Raw genomic sequence first — 19,468 nt, 5'->3', positions numbered from 1 at the left:
ATTAAATAACCCAGAAGTCCTATTTTTTCGACAGCAGGCCTGATTTCATTCGAATCCCCTTATGTGCATTTGGCCAGAAGCGTGCCTAGGATCGAAGCTTAACTATAATTTGCTTCCTAACTAGTTAAGTTCCTATTTTTTCCTAATAAGGAATATACTGCTGCACCCGGATATTGCTCCAGCTTTCCCGCAGCGTTTTCAGAGCAGACACCAGCATTGTGCCCTAAAATTCTGGATTTTTTTTTTTTATCTCTGATCGTCGCTTAACAATCAGATTTTGCCACGTTCGCAGCGGAATAGGCGGTTCGTCATAGGGACTCTGGAAAGCAGCGAACAAGAACTCTTCGGCCCTTCCCGCGCAATTACAGAAGAAAAACCCTGGGAGGCCGAGCCTTCCGCTCCGTTCCCAAAGCAACGAGCCAAGAGCGAGGCACGTTCGTTATTTTCCGGCGGGCCCTGACGTCACATTACATTGCCTTGCGGGAGGCGTTCTCACTCTCGGCCCCGCCTCCGAGCCACCATCGAGGGAGCGCGAGGGGCGTCCTGACGTCACCCAATCCTGTGCGGTGTTTTGTCTGGCGGGGGGGAAAAAAAGGCGGGAGGTTGCCAGCTCCCCTCCCCCCGCAGCCTAAGTCCGAGGAAGACAGAGACCGAGCTTTCCTTGCCGCCAAATGGAGGCGCAGAAGGAGAACGTGCCGCGACGAGACCACAGCGGGGAGGAGAACGCGGAAGCCCGCGAGGCCTCGGTGAGTCTTCCTTTGCGGCTGCGCAGTTTTGCCGTCAGGCTCTAGCTGCTTGGCGCCCAGAGAACCGACCGTCCCGGCTGGAAAGCTCTTTCCGTCATCGGTCGAAGGGCTCAGAGCTCCTCCCTCGGCGAAGGAGGGGCAAGCGGCGCGAGAGACTGAAAGCCATTGGACCGCGGCGGGAAAGCGCTCGCGCGCCCCGGTGAATCGGGGTCTCCCGCGGCGTCCTTATTGTTTTGCCCCGCTTTAAGTTTGTCGCGGGGCGGTTGCACGAGAGCGAGTGCCCGGTGGCCCTGGGCCTTTGAAGAAGACTTGCGCTTATAAAGGGGGTTTTTGTGTGTGTGTGTGTGTGTGTGTGTGTAGTCCATTGAGTTTCTCGTCTTTCTACTTGGGCTTTGTATCTAACCAAGATGGATCGCTGCCCAAAGGAGGAATCGGTGCTCAAACAAAGAAATAAACCCAACCTCGTGACACTTCCAAGGGGGATAGGGGTGGGTAGCGTTACTAATTAAAAGGACTTCATGTTTTGTTTTGTTTTTTGTTTTGTTTTGTTTTAATCGCATGGACAAACAAGATGACAATGCTTTTGCTTGGACTGTTAGTAAAAGCGACGTCAGTGAGGCAAGCTGTTTGTGTTACCTGGAAATACCCCAGAAATCTTGCATTGCTACTGTACTGGGAAAAAAGAAACTCTGGTAGTTTGCCAGTATTGGGACTGGGATGTATGTTGCTAAGTGGTGCATATTACTTAGCAATTGCAATCCTTGCTGGTCCCAGTTGCAATTGTAACTCCAGATGTGTAGGCCTTTAAGTGGGAAATAGTAATAGCACTTAGGCTTAAATATTGCTTCACAGTGCTTTACAGCCTTCTCTCTGCGGTTTTCAGAGCCAGCATATCGCCCCTCAATATGGGTCCTCATTTTACCAGGGTTGGAAGCAGTAGTGGGGTTCAAATATTTACTACCCGGTTCTGTGGCTTGGTGGGCGTGGCAGGGGAAAGATACTGTAAAATCTCCAGTCAGAGGTGGGATTTGCCGGTTCTCCAAACTACTCCAAATTTCCGCTACCGGTTCTCCAGAACTGGTCAGAACCTGCTGAAGACCACCTCAGGATGGAAGGCTGAGTCAACCTTGAGCCAGTTAGGATGGAACTCCTGGCACTGGAATGCAGAGGTAGCCTGTGGTACTGCATTCTACCCATGCACCACCATGGCTCTGGTGGGAGTCCCAGGTAAGGGCTGTAGGGGAGGCCCAGCACAGCCTGCACATGAGTTGAGGCTGCAATGTGGTGCAGGTTTAGGGAGGTCAGGCATAGGAGGCATGTAATCCTGGTTCTCCAAACTGCTCAGAATGTTAATCGATTCTAGCAAATAGGTGTGAACCTTTAGAATCCCACCCCTGGTCATATGGCCATTATGACTACCGGTATACGCCAAGACACAAGGAATACTGTTACCTTCCCATCAAAGTGGCACTTATTTATCTTGGATTTGCATTCTTTTGAATTGCTAGGTTGAAACCAGCTGGAGCAAGAACAGGAGCTCACCCTGTCACACAGTACCTGAGATCTCAAACAGCCAATATTCCAATAACAAATCTTTAAGCTTAAATATATATATAACAACCTGTAAAAATAATGTAAGGAAAATGTAGCAAAACACTGATGCCTACCATATGTTACAATTATAAAATTTAAAATAAAATAGCATTGCCTTTGGGCCTGTTTTGAAATGTTGCTAAATCCCATAACAGTGGGAGTTATGCTCATCTACAAGGTGCCATGTTGATGAACAAGTAGGAAATTTGACTAATTGATGGGCCATAAACAAGATTAGGCTCACATAATAATTATGGTAACAGGTTCCCTTCTTTAAAAGAATGTATTTCAAAAGCTGGATGTTGGTAAGTGAATAAATTACAGCTCTCAGTATATGTGAGGGCTTTTTCAATATAATACTACGATCATTCCTGCTTTTGGACAGCTATCCAATGTCATTGTTTCTAGATAATGTTGAATACGATTATTTAAACTTTTGAAGTTAAAGACAATTATAACTATCACAACTTTTTCTTATACAGACTTTCTGTCAGACTAAGCAGTGCTGCAAGTTTGATTTTCAAGAAGAAAATAAAAAAACTAATTCAAGTGATTTCAGCGATCCGATTTACAAAGAGATTTCTCTGACAAATGGTTATATCAATAGAATGAGTAGAGAAGAGCTGAGAGATAAGCTTGCTGAATTCAGACTTGACACCAGGTAATGTGTGAGTTGCATACATTTTCTGATGTATTTCTTACTACGTATGTAAATGTAGAATTAATAAAGTCACCACTTCTGGATTTCTTTTCTGAGATGCTTTTATCATTTGCAGAAAGAAGGAACTGCACATTATGAATAATTATGTCTTTATCATTGGAAGAGTTTGTTGGCAGAGAAGGATTTCACACTGAAGAGTCATTAAGCAGATTTTTCAGTATGAAATCTTGCACAAAGTTGTGATGCTAGAATTTGCATTGTAGCATTACATACCTCTCCATATCTTCCATTAAAGGGGTACATGGAAGAGGCTCCAGGTGAATTTTTTGGAGAGGCTCACCTGATGGGGAAAAAAAATAAAAAATTCAGTGAAAATTAAATTGAAAAGATTAAATAAGATCTTATGTGAAAAAAAAGGGAACCTAAATAGTAGAAGAATTCCTTCTTCATTGAGAGGTTTGATAACAGAGGCCCCAATAACAAGCATTCCCTGAGATAATGTCTGTCTTCCTAACAGCCTGACTCCTAGGCAAGGAAGACCCCTACCACAATGGCCTATCAGAGGCTAGACCTGACTTTTCTAGATGGTGATTGGAAACACAGGCCTATATAAATTTGTTGTTTTATATTTACATACAGTACAATATTTTGTTTTAATGATTTGACATCATCCCAAGAATCCACTTGGACTGAGACAATGAATAAATTGCATACCTAAATTAAAGTTGGAGCAAGGAGAAGATTTAAAAAATACTTTGCGATTGGTGGTGGTTTAGTGATAGAGTGTAGGCTTCGCACACAAATTAACCACTTGTGATTCTCGGCATTTCCAGGTAGAGTTGAAAGAAACAATTGGGCATCTAGAATTCCCTCTCAGCTATAATTGACATTACTGGAGTTAGGTAGAACTATGGTCTGACATTTTAGAAAATAGCTTCCTGAGTCAGTTATGTAATGACATCACAATTTTGTAATATATGTTTTTTGTAAATAGCATACAGGACAGTGTTCCTTCTGTTCTCTGTCCTAGAGACCATTTAAATCATCTGAAATGTAAATGAAAGGGTTACTTGTTTGTGCAGAAATAACTGTTCATATCATTGCAAACAAGTAAAAACTGGAATACATTTTGTCTAAAAATAATCTCCTAAATTTCTTAAAGACATAGGGAATTTTATAATTCTGTCAAAATGTTTCTGTTCATGTTTTATCTCTTAGTGGAGAATTACACAGTAGGAGCAACTTCCTTTTGAGACTAGTTTGATGCAAGCAGATCAGAGTAGGTAATTCTTGTCATTTCGGTTGGAGGAAGTTATTAAAAACAGGACTGGCATTTTAATGGAGAGATAATGTCCAAATGGATTAGGAGATGCTACATTTCTGTTCTAACTCAGCACTATATTAAAATATCCTAGAAATAAGCACTTTATTTTACAGAGGAGTAAAAGACGTATTAAAAAAGAGGCTGAAAAACTACTATAAGAAAGAAAAATTGATGCACAAGCAGCCTCCAAATGCAGAAGATTACTACAATTATATCTGTGTTATTGACTTTGAAGCAACTTGTGAAGAAAAAAATCAGCCTGAATTTACCCATGAAATAATCGAATTTCCTATTGTTTTACTAAATACACAGACATTACAAATAGTAAGTATTCCTGTCCTACTTGATTACTGTATAGTTTAATAAATTCATTAGAAATTGAGTTTTGCATTTTGAAAATAGATAGTGAATCAAAGGTATTATGTTGCCTTGTGTGCAGTCTAATCAACAAATTAGGCAGCTTATGACTGGCATCTTTTTAGATCTTAAATTATGTCCACAAGAAAATAATTACTGATATATGTTTGCTGCTAAATGTACAGGCGTTTTGTGCAAAAAAAAAGAAAACTTCCCTTTTCTCTTGCTAAGTGGAACAAGCATAACAGAAGTAAATGCATGGCTTGATTCCCACAAGTAGACAGTTTGGGAAAGGGAAAATGATTTTGGGTGAAAGACGACAAAGAATAATCCAAATGCCCTGTGCTACTCTTCTGCTCTAAATGATACCATCCTGAGACTGCTTTTCAATTTGTTTTTAAAATGTTGAGTCTAATGTTCTGCAGGTATTTAACACGGATGCAGTTGCATATCATACTAAACCATAAAGCTTAGCATAAATGTGCATGCTCATGCTCCTTAGTTTTCTGCTAGGGAGTGTGGCTAGCAAGTTACCCATCATTTGTTGTTTGTTTAGAATTAATCATGCTGTTTCAATATAGGGTACATTCCTAACAGAATTAATTCAAAAAAATGGGAAAGGCTTGTGTGGAGTGGCTTATGGTTGTGTTCTCTGATTTGTTTTGGTTGGAAAGAACCTAGTCTGCGTCCTGTATTCACACAACATGCGATACTTTTAAAAAGGCATCAATAGGTGGTTCACTGGCTATGCTGGTTAGAGTAAGGAATCATCAATTGTGGATATGATGTGCAATCACAGATGTATCCCTATGACATAAGGTGGGACTTCCTGTATTTTATCTTCTCATAGCTGTCCAAATACAGTGCCCCTAATATACTCTGACAAGTATCATTCCTTATGGGCTGCTCTGTGTTACAACTCTTGGCACTCTTTGTGAACCTGAACCTGAGGTGTAAGAAAGTCTTTAACCACAGCAGCAGGAACAGCAGAATATCCTACCTAAAGCACAAGTATGGTACTGCAGTACTTGTAAGGTTCAAATTATTGTTGTTGCTGTTTTTTTGTTGTTATATACATGTTGTTATGTTTGACTGATTGTTATTCCTTTGGTTTAATGAACTATGTAAGGAGCAGTCTGTGTTTTGTCTATATCATCATGATATGGCCTATATTAAACTTCAATTTTGTAGGAAGACACTTTCCAGCAATATGTGAAACCAGAGATTAATCCTCAACTTTCAGATTTCTGCATTAATTTGACGGGAATCTCTCAGGTAAATTGCCACACACTTCACTCAGTAAGCAAAACCCTTTTAAAATATTAAAGGTTTAGGCATTAGATATACTCCTAATACCTGACTACAAACATAGCATGTAAATATGGTGTGCTCAGATCTAAGCTTCCGGATTTCTCTCTTTTTTTTTACAGATTTATTTCTTTTAAATCAGTACCACAGTGCAGTGCTTGTGATAAAGAGATGTATAACTATTCTATAGATTAAAATTCTGAGTTTCTCTGAGCAATTATTTGAGCAAAATTGAACACGTTATCATTTCTAACACCATACTAGTAGCAATCACTATTGATTTGGCTGGGTCAGAGGCAAAAATCTAATGTCCAATCAGTGTTCTATGCACTTGGACAGCCTGCTTGTATATAATTGGTAATACAAATTGTTTTAATCAGGGGTCCCCAACCTTCAGTCTGTGGACAGGTATCGGGCTGTGGCATGCTAGAAACAAACTGCAAATAATCAAAGCGCCATCTGCAGGATGCAGGCAGCATGCAAAACCATGTCCCCTCTGGTCCACAGAAAAAGCTCTCCCCACGGAACTGAACCCTGGGTCCCAAAAGATTGGGGGCCACTGGTTTAAATGGTACATCGATTGATTAGTAGAGGGTACTATGCAGATAGTCCTCGACTTACGACAGTTCATTTAGTGACTTTGGAGTTACAACCACACTCTTTTGGGACCTTCTGACAGGCAAAATCAATGGGGAAGCCAGATTCATTTAACAAACATGTTACTAGCTTAACAACTGCAGTGATTCACTTAACTGTGACAAAAAGGTTTTAAAATGGGGCAAACTCACTTAGCAACTGACTCAGCAAAAGACATTTTGGGCTCAACTGCGGTCATAAGCTGAGGACTACCTGTAAATCTTATGAGAGTTCTACGCAGATGAAGACTGCTTTATTGCCTCCTTATGGCCAGCTGCAGGAATAATGCAAAGATTGCTTGGTGTCTTCAAGCTAGTTACATTCTTAGTAGCTTAGTAAGTTACAAACCGAGTTTTGTACAGTACCAGAAAAATGTACATTAATAAATGTTGGTTTGTAATGATTTATTAGGTATTGAACCTGATATGGAGCAGTAGACATTTTAGATGTTTTTGAGATAAAGGCCCTTAATGTTAATGTTAACTTGCTACTGCTAACTCTTTTCTTATACATTAGTTAGGCTCCTAACAAAAACATATTTCTCCACCATAAAGTCCATATTTCTTCCAGTTTCCCAAGCTGAGAAGGGATGGAAAAAGAGGGAAATAAAAGAAGAACCAGAAAGATAGGGTGGTTGCAGGATTTTTGAAAATACAACTTGCAAGAGTTGGATCCAGGAGATTCCCCCCCTTCCTTCCTGCTCCCCCCTCCCCCCAGCCATTAAAGAATATTAGGCATAGGATGCAGATACTGTAGTAGTTATAAAGAAGTTTTCTCACTGAATGTAATAAGAATGAATATAGGATATTTTGTTGCATTAATAGTTAATTATAGAAAATGAAAAAGTGTGGTAGACTTAATAATATGACTTGATAGAAGTCCTCTTTATATTATTCTCACATTGCATAATTAATACTTGAGTTTCTTAATATATAGTAATTGTATTTTCATTCATAATATTTCTAGGAACTGGTAGAGAAAGCTGATGAATTCCCAAAAGTGCTGCATTGTGCTGTAGACTGGATGAAACAAAAAGAACTAGGAAGCAAATACAGCTATTGCATATTAACAGATGGGTATGTGTTGAGGACAGATATACATATGTTCAGTTGGATGAAACATATTTATTTTTTAATTGCAACCATTAAATTATGTCAGTGTTCTTAAACTATTCTTTAGCTTTGACAGAATTGTATTTCTGGAGCTCTTCAGTTTAGTCGTATTTGCAACAATAAGCTAAATAGGATGCTGTGATTGGAACATCAGAACACCTTGGATCTTTTCCCTGCTTGCTGCACCACTTGATTAGAATAAATATTTTCTGTTCTGAAAAGGTTATAACAAATTTGCTTTAATTAAAATCCAGAGCGTAGTAGATTACAATTTGTTGAATTCCAGAAAAGTAATCTGCATAGGTACTGAACTCATTAACATTCATACATGAGCATTGAAGTCAGCTGTTGTATTCAGTGCCTATACACAAGCAGGGGATTATAAATATGCTAATTTTCTGTTTGACAAAGATAGCTGAAGAATGACTTATTTGCAGAACCTTACAAGGGAGTACATTCATATATCTGTTCATTATTTAATGTTTGGGCCATATATTTTACATTTTAATAAGTATCATGAGTAACATGAGGCAATAACAAATGATAAAATCACAGTATAATTGTACAAGTTAATGAATTATAAAACTAATGAAAATGTCAGAAAACAAATCAACAGCATGGAATAAGACAATATTTCCACGAGAAAATTTAGGCAAATAAAATTCTATAAAATGCATATTTGGGCCACTTAAAATGGAATTTAACAATAGTGTTACTAGAAATAATGCTGATGGTCTGTTTAAAATTTAGGGATTCTCAAAAAAAGATTTACAAATTGTTTCAGAAAAATTGGAGAAATACTCAAAAAAATATCCAAATAATTTGCAAAAAAAGCTTAAAAGAACCTCCTGATGAAAAGCTAAATTGGCATCCTTAAATTTGTTTGCTTCTTTGTTTGTTAAAGGTCCTGGGATATGAGTAAATTTTTAAATATCCAGTGTCGTATTAGTCGTCTGAAGTATCCTTCTTTTGCTAAGAAGTGGATTAATATCCGCAAATCCTATGGAAACTTCTACAAGGTTTGTTGTCTGCTTGTTTCCTGAAATATTCAGATTCTAGTTGAGAAAAGTAAACATTCAGAAATGGGGTTATAATAATTGGCAACTTAATGAATTTATTTAAGTGCTGTGGCTAGGACAGCAATGGCAAATCTTTGGGGCTTGGCATGTCAAAAACTCAGAAAATACATAAGTTCATTCTGATAGCATGTCACATACATACACATTTAAAAAAAGAGAGAAACAATTCTCTATTCACCCACCTACCCCACATCCTGAACATTGGCACTTGGCAGCAGTGCTAAGGCTGGGCCTGAGTTGAGGTCTGACCTCAGCTTCAGCCCTAACCTACGCTATCACTGAAAAAGGCCACTTTGCCCCATTCCCATTCCTCACCTTCCAAAAATTGTGCTTTTGAAAGTAGTTTTTGGGTGTTGGTAAATTCTGGCATAAATGCTGGTGCGTTATCCAGTGATGTATCAGATTTGACACTCATGTTACAGGTTTACCATCACTGAGCTAGGAGAACAATATAAAGTTTGGGTTAAAGATTTCCCCTACTGAGATCTGTATGGCTGTATGGAGTTTATACTGCCCTTTATTAGCCCTTCTGCAACCCCTAAAAGGGATGCCTTCTTTTTTTATATTTTTGAAGCCATTTTAATCAGGGAAATAGATGCCTTAAGCATCCCTCCCATTCTGGTGATGTCACTAGATCACTCCATGTAACTTCAAAATACAGACAATTCTCACTTACTGATCACAATTGGGACAGTAACTCCATCACTAAATGATTATTAAGTGAAATGTCATGTGATTGTGTGGAACTTTTGATGTCAGTCCTACTACAGTTATTAAGTGAGTCAGGTCTCAAGGACTTAAGCAGGTTCTTAAGCTCAACATCATGTGACTGGCATATAACTTCCTTCTGGCCTTTGTATTGACTTTGCTTGTCCAAAGCCAGCTATGAAGATCCCAAATGGAAATTGCTTGACTGTAGGACGCTGTGACCATTGTAAATGAGCACTGGTTGCAAACTGCTTGAATTGGGATCACATGATCATGGGAACACTGCAGTGGCCACAACTTAGGGAATTGGTCATAAGTCTCCTTCACTGTTGTAACTTCAAAGTCGGTTAACTGAGGACTAGCTATATTGAAGAAGACCATATGGGTTTTATGTAGAAGCACTCATGAAACTCAGAATCTGAATGTTGCCTTTTGTTGCCCATTCTTGATTTTTCTAGAACTACAGCAACTGGAAAAACAAACCTATAAACATTCTTTGGGGCAATGGGCATTATTTGAAATGTGACAATGAGTCCTATGTACTCTTATAACACGGGCGCCTTGAAGGACATGGCCTGTTGTAAAAGATCCCTTTGTTGAAGGAAAACTGGTTCTCTTGCTCTCCACCATCCTTCCCAGTATTTCCCTCCAGGATATGCCCTTAATTGTCCAGCTTTATCTTTTTTTTTTAGTCTTCTTTGGTGTGAGTCGACATACTTTCAAATAAAACCCTGGACTATAACTACCCATCATTTTTGTTTTCTAAGAACGCCGAAATACCTGGATTGGCACAGAGACATTCTCAGAAACAAAAATGGGAAATGGTTTGGTATGCCAAATATTGTCCTTCTTTTATTTATTTAAATAAATTAAGTTTATTTTAAAATTACACCTCTTCATGTAGGAAATCTGCTGCACTTCAGAGCATAGCTGGAATATGCAAGAGCCCATTGCTATCTCACATATGTGAGCAGGAGTAGAATTTAGAGCAGCTAGTAATGTAGACAGATCGATACTGCATTTCTCTTCAGTCTGCATCTCCTCAGAATGATTCAATTCATTTTCCAGGTTCCTAGATGCCAAACAAAGCTGTCAACCATGTTGGAAAAACTTGGGATGGACTATGATGGACGGCCTCACAGTGGGCTGGATGATTCTAAGAACATTGCACGAATAGCTATTCGAATGCTTCAGGATGGATGTGAACTCCGTGTAAATGAGAGGTTGCACGGCGGGCATCTGCTAGCAGTCCCTTCCTCAACTCCAATAGAGGGCGCTCCAATCCCACAGATGCCCAGATTTCGATAAATGTTAGGAAGTGAGTTACCCTGTCTTCAGGGCCATATTCTTGGTATTCAAAAGCCATTTCAGAGAGTTGAGTTTTTAAAGGGGGCTCTATCCCCAGTGTAACCCCTTGCAGAAATATACAGATCACGGAGTACCCACTGAAAGTCTCTCTTAATTTAACACTCTAAATTAGTCATGCTAAGTTTCATTTTAGTTTTCCAAGAAATGTATATGCTTATTAAAATGGTTTTCTCTGAAGTAAAGTCAAACCAAAGTATAACATTTGATCTGCAGATATAACAGTAATAAGATGTTTAACGTAGTTGAATACCATGGGGAATGTATCTTTGCTGATCTTTTCTTTTACTATTTAATGTACCAGGAAGATCTATTTGATTTCATGCCACAGTGACCAAATTGTTTCCTGGTATGTGTTATTTTGTCTGGGTTTGGTAAATTCTTCACAAAGGGGATTTGTTTTTTTAAGTTTGATCTTCCTTACCCAGTTGATAGAAAATTCCAGTAGTAATACATTTTTTGATGTATGTATTGATGTTCTAAGATTGTTGAGAGGCCTGTTGAGCCAATATTAGTTACCTTTTAGCCTCATTAAATTCTGATAGCAATTTAAGCATTTCACTACATTTCTATTGAAATAATGGAGATGTGTTTAACAAGAATTATTGTACTTTTTTCCTTCCATTACATATACAAAAGCATGGTGTAACTTGCTTTAATATCCTTCCCCAGCATTGTTAAAAAAACAGAGAAGCAAATTATTTCTGTAATAATTTAAGCTTTGGCGTGGATTTCATGCCAATATTTCATACAATCAGTCACTTTCCTGTATGCCAACCTTTGTTTTGATATTTCAACTTATTTTTTAAAAGGTTTGCTTTAATAAATGCAATTTATGTTTTTAATGTTCTGAACATTACACAGCACGGCACATTTTAATATTTATTGCACAAGTGTTACAGATTTCTTACTTCAAACTGGTTTGTTACATTTTGCCACTTTCATGGGAATTCTGTGCAAATTGTTGCCTAGAATGTTGTGAGGGGCTGGATGACTGATTCAAGTCGACTAGTGACTTTTGGTCTAAACAAGGATTCAAGCCCATCTTTTATCTATTATACCTCACAGTGGCTGTGTACAGTTTATATAGTTTGGCACTGTATGCATCATGGTTTTTCTCCCGAAAGCCCATTTTGTAAATATTCTGCTTTCTTGTAATCTGCCCAGAGCAAAAATGATTTGAATTTACACTTTCTGCTGCAGCCTGCAAATCTTAATATTCTTTTCTACTTTAACACTTTAAATCATGTGTTCCTACATGTGTAAAATCATTTCTGCATGTTTTGTTCATGGAATTGGGATGGTTTTGAAAGACTATGACTAGTTCATACATTGCGATAGGTAAAAATAGGCATGACCATTTTATGGACCAGTCAGTCCACATTGTTTATGACTCAATGAACCCAGGCTTTTGGGTGAAACTACTAAAACTATGTCAGATGTTGTATGGACACAGGTTAAGCTTTTGTTCTCGGTCAACTTTTTTCCACTGCACAACTAGCAATTCATCTTCTGGACACTTTAAATATCAGCTTTTGGGATACTATAAAAGTCCATGCTCTTTGGAATACAGTTTGTATATTTTTACTTTAAAACAAGGGTTCAATCCACTGTAATCATTTGTATTCAATTTAATGTGTTATGTCTGTCCAATAAAGGTACTTTGTAATGTCATCCCATAACTCCTCTGCCCATTCAAAAATGGATTGTGGAAACAGATAGAAATTTTGGCTGGTTGTTGCGGCTGGAGTTAAGACAGTGGACAACACTGAAGGACCATCTGGGGCTGCATTATGATCTCTTCCTGTGTATGCATATATGTTGGATAATGGTGCCGGGAGCCACAAGAAATACCAGTAACTTATGAACGTTTTAGTTACAAATTGCCAAGCGATCACAAATGGCCATAATATGGAGATTTCTCCAATGCACAAGTCCTACTTACTGATAATTTTTTTGAATTAGTTAATTAGTATGCTGCATGGCACACTGACCGACACTACCCAACCACGCTTTGACCTAATTATTGTTGGATTAAAGATGGATTTAGTAACCTTAATCAAATTAAACAGAAGTATGTTTTGAGAACATAGCCATTGAATACCCCAACAATTTACATGGAAATTGTTGGGGGGATCTTATAGAATAATTGATTAGCCAATCTAGGGAATAGATCAATCTTTGGGTTGATTCAGCAGGACTTGTTTTCCTATTCTTTTATAATCACCTTCAGAATTACGTAACATTACATTCTTGAATGAAGGATATGATATTACTGGATGGGAACACCAAAGTAGAAGAAGTTGAGAAATTTCAAAGAATTCTGATATAGAAGGTCAGTAGAACAAAGCTAATAGATTGCAAATGGGATCCCTAGTTAGGTATATTGTGGGAACATAGTTTTTTTTAAAAAAAAAAGTTTGTTCAAGAATAGCCTTGCTTTATCTCTTCAATTTGTTACAACATCCTTATCTACAAACATAATTCAGCCAAAGTTAAGTAATTTATTAAATAGAACTGTTAAGCATATAGATAAATCTCTCAGTGGACCCAGTGGATGTAAATATTTCAAAATTGGAATCAACTGTTAAAACATACTACAAACATTGGGCGAATGAGAAAAAATGTTTGCATCATATCTCTATCAGTTTTGTACAGTTTATATGCACTGATTGGATCTCCTTTAAATCCAGAGGGGAATTTATATCTGGTGTGCCTCTGGATTATTCAGTTTCAGGCCATTATAAAAAAGGCACTTAGCAATAGAACAACAACAAAAATTCCAACCCAATAAAATAGTGCTTAAAACAATATATTTTAAAAAGTAAAAATCATTTTAATATAGTAAAAGAAAAACAACAGGCAGTGTAAAATGTCCAATTTTCCATAGAGCTGTCTCGAGTGTCCAGGTTGGGAGGAGCTCCAGTCTCGGCTCTCACAGGCTGAGCTTGAGATTGAGGCACGCCTCTCACCATCACGTGGTCCTCCGGGCGGGCCCCAGTTTTTTGCTCAGCCTCGTGGCAGTCAGGCTGGTTTTCCTTTTGCTCCTGGTCGTTCTAGCACCTCGTGTTTTCTTTTTTTGATCAACTTGGACTCTCAGACAGCGCAGGAAACTGAGGTTTGAGCTCCCTAGGGAGCCTTTTTCTTCTAAGGGAATTGTTTCACTATCCTTTTAAGGGAGAATCCAGCGCTTCGAGCGCTGCCCCCGATTGCTGCCTTTTCGCTCCGTGCGAAGCTGCATCGTTTCTTTCCTGCCTGTTTTTGTTCTTTGGCCGTTTCCTCCCACGAACGCCCTCTAACCCAGGAGATGCTTCCTGCCTCTCCCAGGTACTTCTTTGTGGCCTCCGGGCCTTTTAACTTCTCCTGGGTGATAGCCGCTGGGGATTGCCTCGTCATTGCGCCCTCCATTTTGGGCTCCTGTGGCGTCAGCCATCTTGGGAGTGGCAGGAGTCGCCGCCATCTTGTGTGTGGCCGCATGGCCGGGCGCCATTTTTCAGAGGCCTATAACAGGATTTTTCTTAAGGTTTTATAGGCAGACTCGGACTGCCTATATCCTTGCCTGTTTGCACTTAGTTTCTATCAGGCTAACCAGGGTTAGTTGGCTCTGTAGCCCTTCCCCCAGCAGGCGAGTTAGCAGCTCTGCCATCCCCTTCCCGGTCCGTCCGGCAGGGGTAGCTGCCTGGCGTTCAACTTTTGGCTAATTGGCTTCTGGGCTAGGCCCTGCTGTGCAACAGCCTCCTATTTTAAATACAAAAAAAATTTTTGATCAAAAGGGGTGCGAAACGTGCGCTAGGATACCCGGCCTCTACGTGAGGCCGCATCCAAACGTGCAACTGTCCGAGGACCCGTGATGGCACTTTACTTTAAAATTTTTGGTTGGTAGCCCCAGGGACGCCTGCCACTGCTCGGAGGCCTACCTGCAGGCCGCATTGTGTTTGATTCCTGGGCAGATCCTTGGAATGTCCAAATCCCTGCTGGTACCTTGCAATCCTGCCTTGGTACTCCTCTAGATATAGGAGTCTACTGGCTACACAGTCTCTCCCCAGCAAGGGAGGTAGCAGCTCCGCCATCCCCTTCCCGGTCCGCCCGGCAGGGCGGTTTTTGCGTCCATCTTTGGCAATTGGCTTCTGGGCTAGGCCCTACTTCTCAACAACGTGCAAAGCACCTCTGTTGCCCTTGACCTAGGGGGTGCGAACGAGTACTGGGTTTCCGGCCCCTGCTTAGGCTGTGTCCAGCCTTGTTAATCACCTCACGTTAATCAAGAACTTTTCCTCCTTTCTCCTCTCCAGATGGCAGACGACAATGCATCTCGTGGCACTTCACTGAAGGCCAAGGCTAAAGTCTCACCACCTGCGCAAACAAGCACAGGAAACATCCAAAGCCTCTCAAAGGGATGCCCTTAGGCGACACAGGGCCCTTGAAAAGGAGATTGACAGACGCTCTAAGGAGTCAAGCTCTGTGCCTCTGGACCCTTCCAATCCCACTCCCTCTACCTCCACCCATCCTCCCTCCTCCCCTGCTTCTGCCTCTTCATCGCAGCCTGGACAGGCCCCTGAGGCCACCTTCCCCCCGCTGCTGCAGGTCTGCGCCCGGAGAAGCCTCATCCACCCCCACGGTGGAAATCCCCGAAAATCTCAAACGAGCGATGGAGCTGGCCATCCGGCACGGGATAGCACAACAGTTTCAGCAGCTGACCGGTCTGGCCCCTAGGCCTGAGGCCCCGAGGCTCGAGGATCAGCAACTTCGCATGGTCAGGTAGCTCTCCACGGGGACTTGACCCTGCCCTTGGAGATGGAGGAGATGGAGGCCCAGGAACTCGGGACCCTACCCTCTTTGGGGACGAGGAGGATCTCGAATTGGGGTCTGTCGTAGACAGTGAACTCCTGTCGGGAGCAGGCCCCCAGAAGGGGACATGTCGGAGGACGAGGGCCTCTCTCCAGGCCAGCCCGCGTTTCTGGGGCTGTTTAAACCACATCTATTTAGGTCCCTCCTGTTCAAGGCCAGGAATACCTCGGGCCTGAACCCTCCCCCCACCCAACCCAGCGGCATCGGGGTTCCTCCCGACTCCATTTTCTCCCAGCCTGTGGTGGAAACCGAAGTGATTCCTGTCCCACCCATATCCTCTGACATGGTCTCAAGGCAGCTAGCCTCCTCAGGGCCTCCTCCTCCTCCCAACGCCCAGGACAAGCGGTTTTTCAATCTTGAACCGCAGTTCTCTACCTTGCTCGATCCCCCGTGGGCGAGCCCGTAGTAGGTCTGGCCTCCCGCTCAACTCCCAGCGAGTCCTCGAAGCTCTCCAGCCCGAGGACAAACGAGCTGAACTGGCCCTGCGCCGCGCTCATCTCTCTGATGCCTGGGCGGTCAGGGCCTCCACGGCCGCGTCTTTTTTCACGAGAACCTCCATCAAGTGGCTCCAGCAGCTCAAGCAGCACGTCCCGCAGCTAATCTCAGAGCGCACCAGGATATTGCCAAGATCCTGGCCGCAGCCGAGTTCTCTGCAGACGCCACCTTCCAGGCTGCAAAATTCTCCACCAGGGCCATCTCGTCCCAGGTTACTGCCCGTCGCCTTCTCTGGCTCCGCCACTGGCAGGCGGACGTAAAAAACAAGGCTAAGCTAGCATCAGCCCCCATCTCTGGGGGAAGCTATTTGGACCGGTTCTCGACCCATTCCTGGCCGAGACCCGCAACAAGCGCAAATATCTCCCTTCTCTTGCTAGGAGGTCTGATTTCAGAGGTTCCTCTTCCTCTTCTCGCCAAGGTTCTTCCCGCTCTTCCTCCTTCCCCAGGTACTACCAATCATCTCCCTACAGGCCTCCTGACCGATCGGAACCAGACAGGTCCGGAGGCACCTCGTCAGGAAGCCCTCCGGGGATCCGGGAGAGGTTCGCTTCCGTCGTTCCCGATAATGCAGTCGCCCCCAGGTGGCTGCCCCTCCCCCAAAAAAAAGAAAGAAAGAAAGAAAGAAACAAGTATAAAAACGAGGAGAAGGAGAGCGAGAAAGCCAATCCTCTCCAGGCTTCTCGCCTAGTCTGGCTCCACTCTGACACTTAACTCCTGCAAAATCTCTTTCTCTTCAGCCTTGCCCAAACCGTTGGGGAAGCCTAATCCTCATATCTGCCTTACCTCTCCATACCAAGACTCCCGGTGACCATACGGCTCCCGGACGCAGGCTCATAGTCTGGAGCACCCTTGTCCTCCTCACCTTGCCCCAGGGCATCTGGCTGGCAACACATTTATCCCACCCCATGTTAGCTGGGGTTCCTTCTCTGGGCCCCGCCCACAGCCTCATAATCCAGATACACGGACCCCTTGCCCTGGTCCTCACTACTACCCTTAGTTCCCTCTGGGGCGGTCCTCGGTCAGTTGGCTCTTGAGCAGGGCCGACCGCCTCGCTCTGGGCGGAACCAAACTTGGTCCCCACTAGCACAGGTCACAGTTTGGGAACTCCTTACGTCTCCCCTCCATCACTCTGACCTGGAGTTCTCTCAGGGGGTCCCCAACAGGGTCTATCCCATAACACCCTAGGGCGTCCCATCACCACCCTCGCAACGGTGACCCTCCGGTTATTGAGGGCGCCTCCCCTCACTCTGGCTAGGTCTTCTCAGGGGAACTTCCATCCTCGCCTCTGCCCGGCTCCTCGTGCCGGGTCCCTAACAAGGTTTTGGCCGCTCTACCTAGTCTCCTTGCCCTACGGTCTCAGTAAGCATCCGTGGCATCCCCGGCAGGGCTACCTTTAGACAGCCCCGTCTCCTTCATCAGGCCCTCTCGTTGAGGCATTCCAACCTCCGAGGGGTTCTCCTGTTGGGCGTGCCCTCCAGCGGGTCATCAGGGTTCCAGGAGAGGTCCCATTCCAGACGGGAGCCCGCCCGCAGGACTAGCCAAGCTTTGGTATGTCCCAACCTGGACACTCGAGACAGCTCTATGGAAAAGGGCGTTGGTTCTTACCTGATACGCTTCTTTTAGTAGAGCTGTTGAGAGTGTCCAGCCCCACCCGTGGGCCGTCTGCTGTTCGACCGAGCAAACTAATATTTTTTCCTGAGTAAGATGAGAACAGGACCTTCCTTCTCGTCTTCGCAAAACTGGGGCGCGCCCGGAGGACCACGTGATGGTGAGAGGCGTGCCTCAATCTCAAGCTCAGCCTGTGAGAGCCGAGACTGGAGCTCCTCCCAACCTGGACATTCTCAACAGCTCTACGAAAAGAAGCGTATCAGGTAAGAACCAACGCCCCTTCTGATTAATTGCTCAATTATAAATTCCTAGCACATCTTCAGTTGTTTTCTGAAAAAGGACAACATGGGGAGAGGCTAGGCAAACTTCCCCTGAGAAAGAATTCCATAATTGGTGAGCTACCACTGAGAAGGCCCCATGCGTCATTGAACTCAAGCCATCAATGGGAAAGTAAGTTATGCCTCTGTTCAGGATGTAGATGCACAGTTTTGGGTGATACTGTGCAGGAGTAGCAACAAATGATACTTATAGTCATTAGGGCTTTACAATCCCAAAGCGGCAACCACCATACATATGTTGACTGGATAATGGAATTGTAAAGAAAGTGACAGGAGAGAGGGGTCAGAAAACAGCGTTGCATAAATAAATAAAATGCCTTGGTTTTTCAAGAAAGTTTGATATGAAATAAGATACGGAACTCACTTAATGATTACAACATTAATTAATTAATTTCAATTTTTCAACTATAATACTACAGGTCTCTTAGGGCAGTGCCCATATCCTATAGCCGTGGAGAAGCTGCTAAATGATATATTACAGAATGCACTTAAGATGCAGATTAGATTCTTATTTAGTAGTCAATGATCTATATTCACCTTTCTTTCTAGAATTATATTATTTCAGGAATAAGCTGCAAAACTAAGAATATCCCAAACCTATGCATTCTCGAGTGTAGGAAGGCATTTGGCCATTTTGATGTGTTGTCAGCAGTTCTTCTTGGGATTGTTGAAAAATTGCGTTTTAATAGCAGTATATGCCCTTGTGCAAGGATATGAAACAATAGGTTATGTGTTGCTCTCTTGTTTGTTCCGTCTATTGGGATTTACATAGAAAATGTTCTCACGCTTACACTGTATTTTGTTTTCCAGAACAACATTTGGTTATGATACGTTCTATCTCCTCTCAGACAAAATTGAACCTTTTGATGATAAAGTGGCCAGGATTTGGTGGTCAGCTGTGAAGATTTTTGGCTTGTTTATCTTCATCATTCTGGGGTGTTTGTGGACTTAATGATCTTGGTTGGCCTTATTTGTAGCTGAAATAGTATGAGAATGCCTGAATTGGCTGATTTGGTATTATCATTAGTTAGCTTTGTAATTAATATACTTAACTCTCCAAGATATCTAGGAGGTAATAGACTTAAATCAAGTTAGGGAAATAAGTACCGGTAGTGGTGCCTGGATTTGTTCCAATGAAGAAAAAATATGAAGGTGCGTAACAATTTTTGTTTCAAACCAAACTAAAATAAGTGTCCCTCATGGCCCTCTTGGTCATGATCACTTCTTCATTAGAATATTATAATGGCAGTTGCCCTTGAAGACTTCTAGGAAGCTACAGCTGGCCCACAATGC

General features: G+C 42.2%; 2 protein-coding genes across 2 annotated transcripts in view; both read left to right on the top strand.

The window, feature by feature from the left end:
* The window catches only part of LOC148127225 (uncharacterized), a 230,714-nt gene that overhangs the window by 154,862 nt on the left and 56,384 nt on the right, over window positions 1-19,468 (top strand). The gene's annotated exons all lie outside the window — the stretch shown is intronic.
* Window positions 611-12,563, top strand: ERI1 (exoribonuclease 1). The gene is made up of 7 exons (XM_026712670.2): window positions 611-746; window positions 2,822-3,000; window positions 4,438-4,648; window positions 5,873-5,956; window positions 7,592-7,701; window positions 8,642-8,756; window positions 10,593-12,563. Exons 1-7 carry the CDS (start codon window positions 672-674, stop codon window positions 10,830-10,832), a joined length of 1,014 nt encoding a protein of 337 aa, XP_026568455.2. The 5' UTR covers window positions 611-671; the 3' UTR covers window positions 10,833-12,563.

Source organism: Pseudonaja textilis, chromosome 2, assembly GCF_049901715.1.
Source record: "Pseudonaja textilis isolate UNSWEBS1 chromosome 2, rPseTex1.2, whole genome shotgun sequence".
Lineage (NCBI taxonomy): Eukaryota > Metazoa > Chordata > Lepidosauria > Squamata > Elapidae > Pseudonaja > Pseudonaja textilis.
Note: the sequence above shows the minus strand (reverse complement) of the source record. Positions and strands in the feature narration are given on the sequence as shown.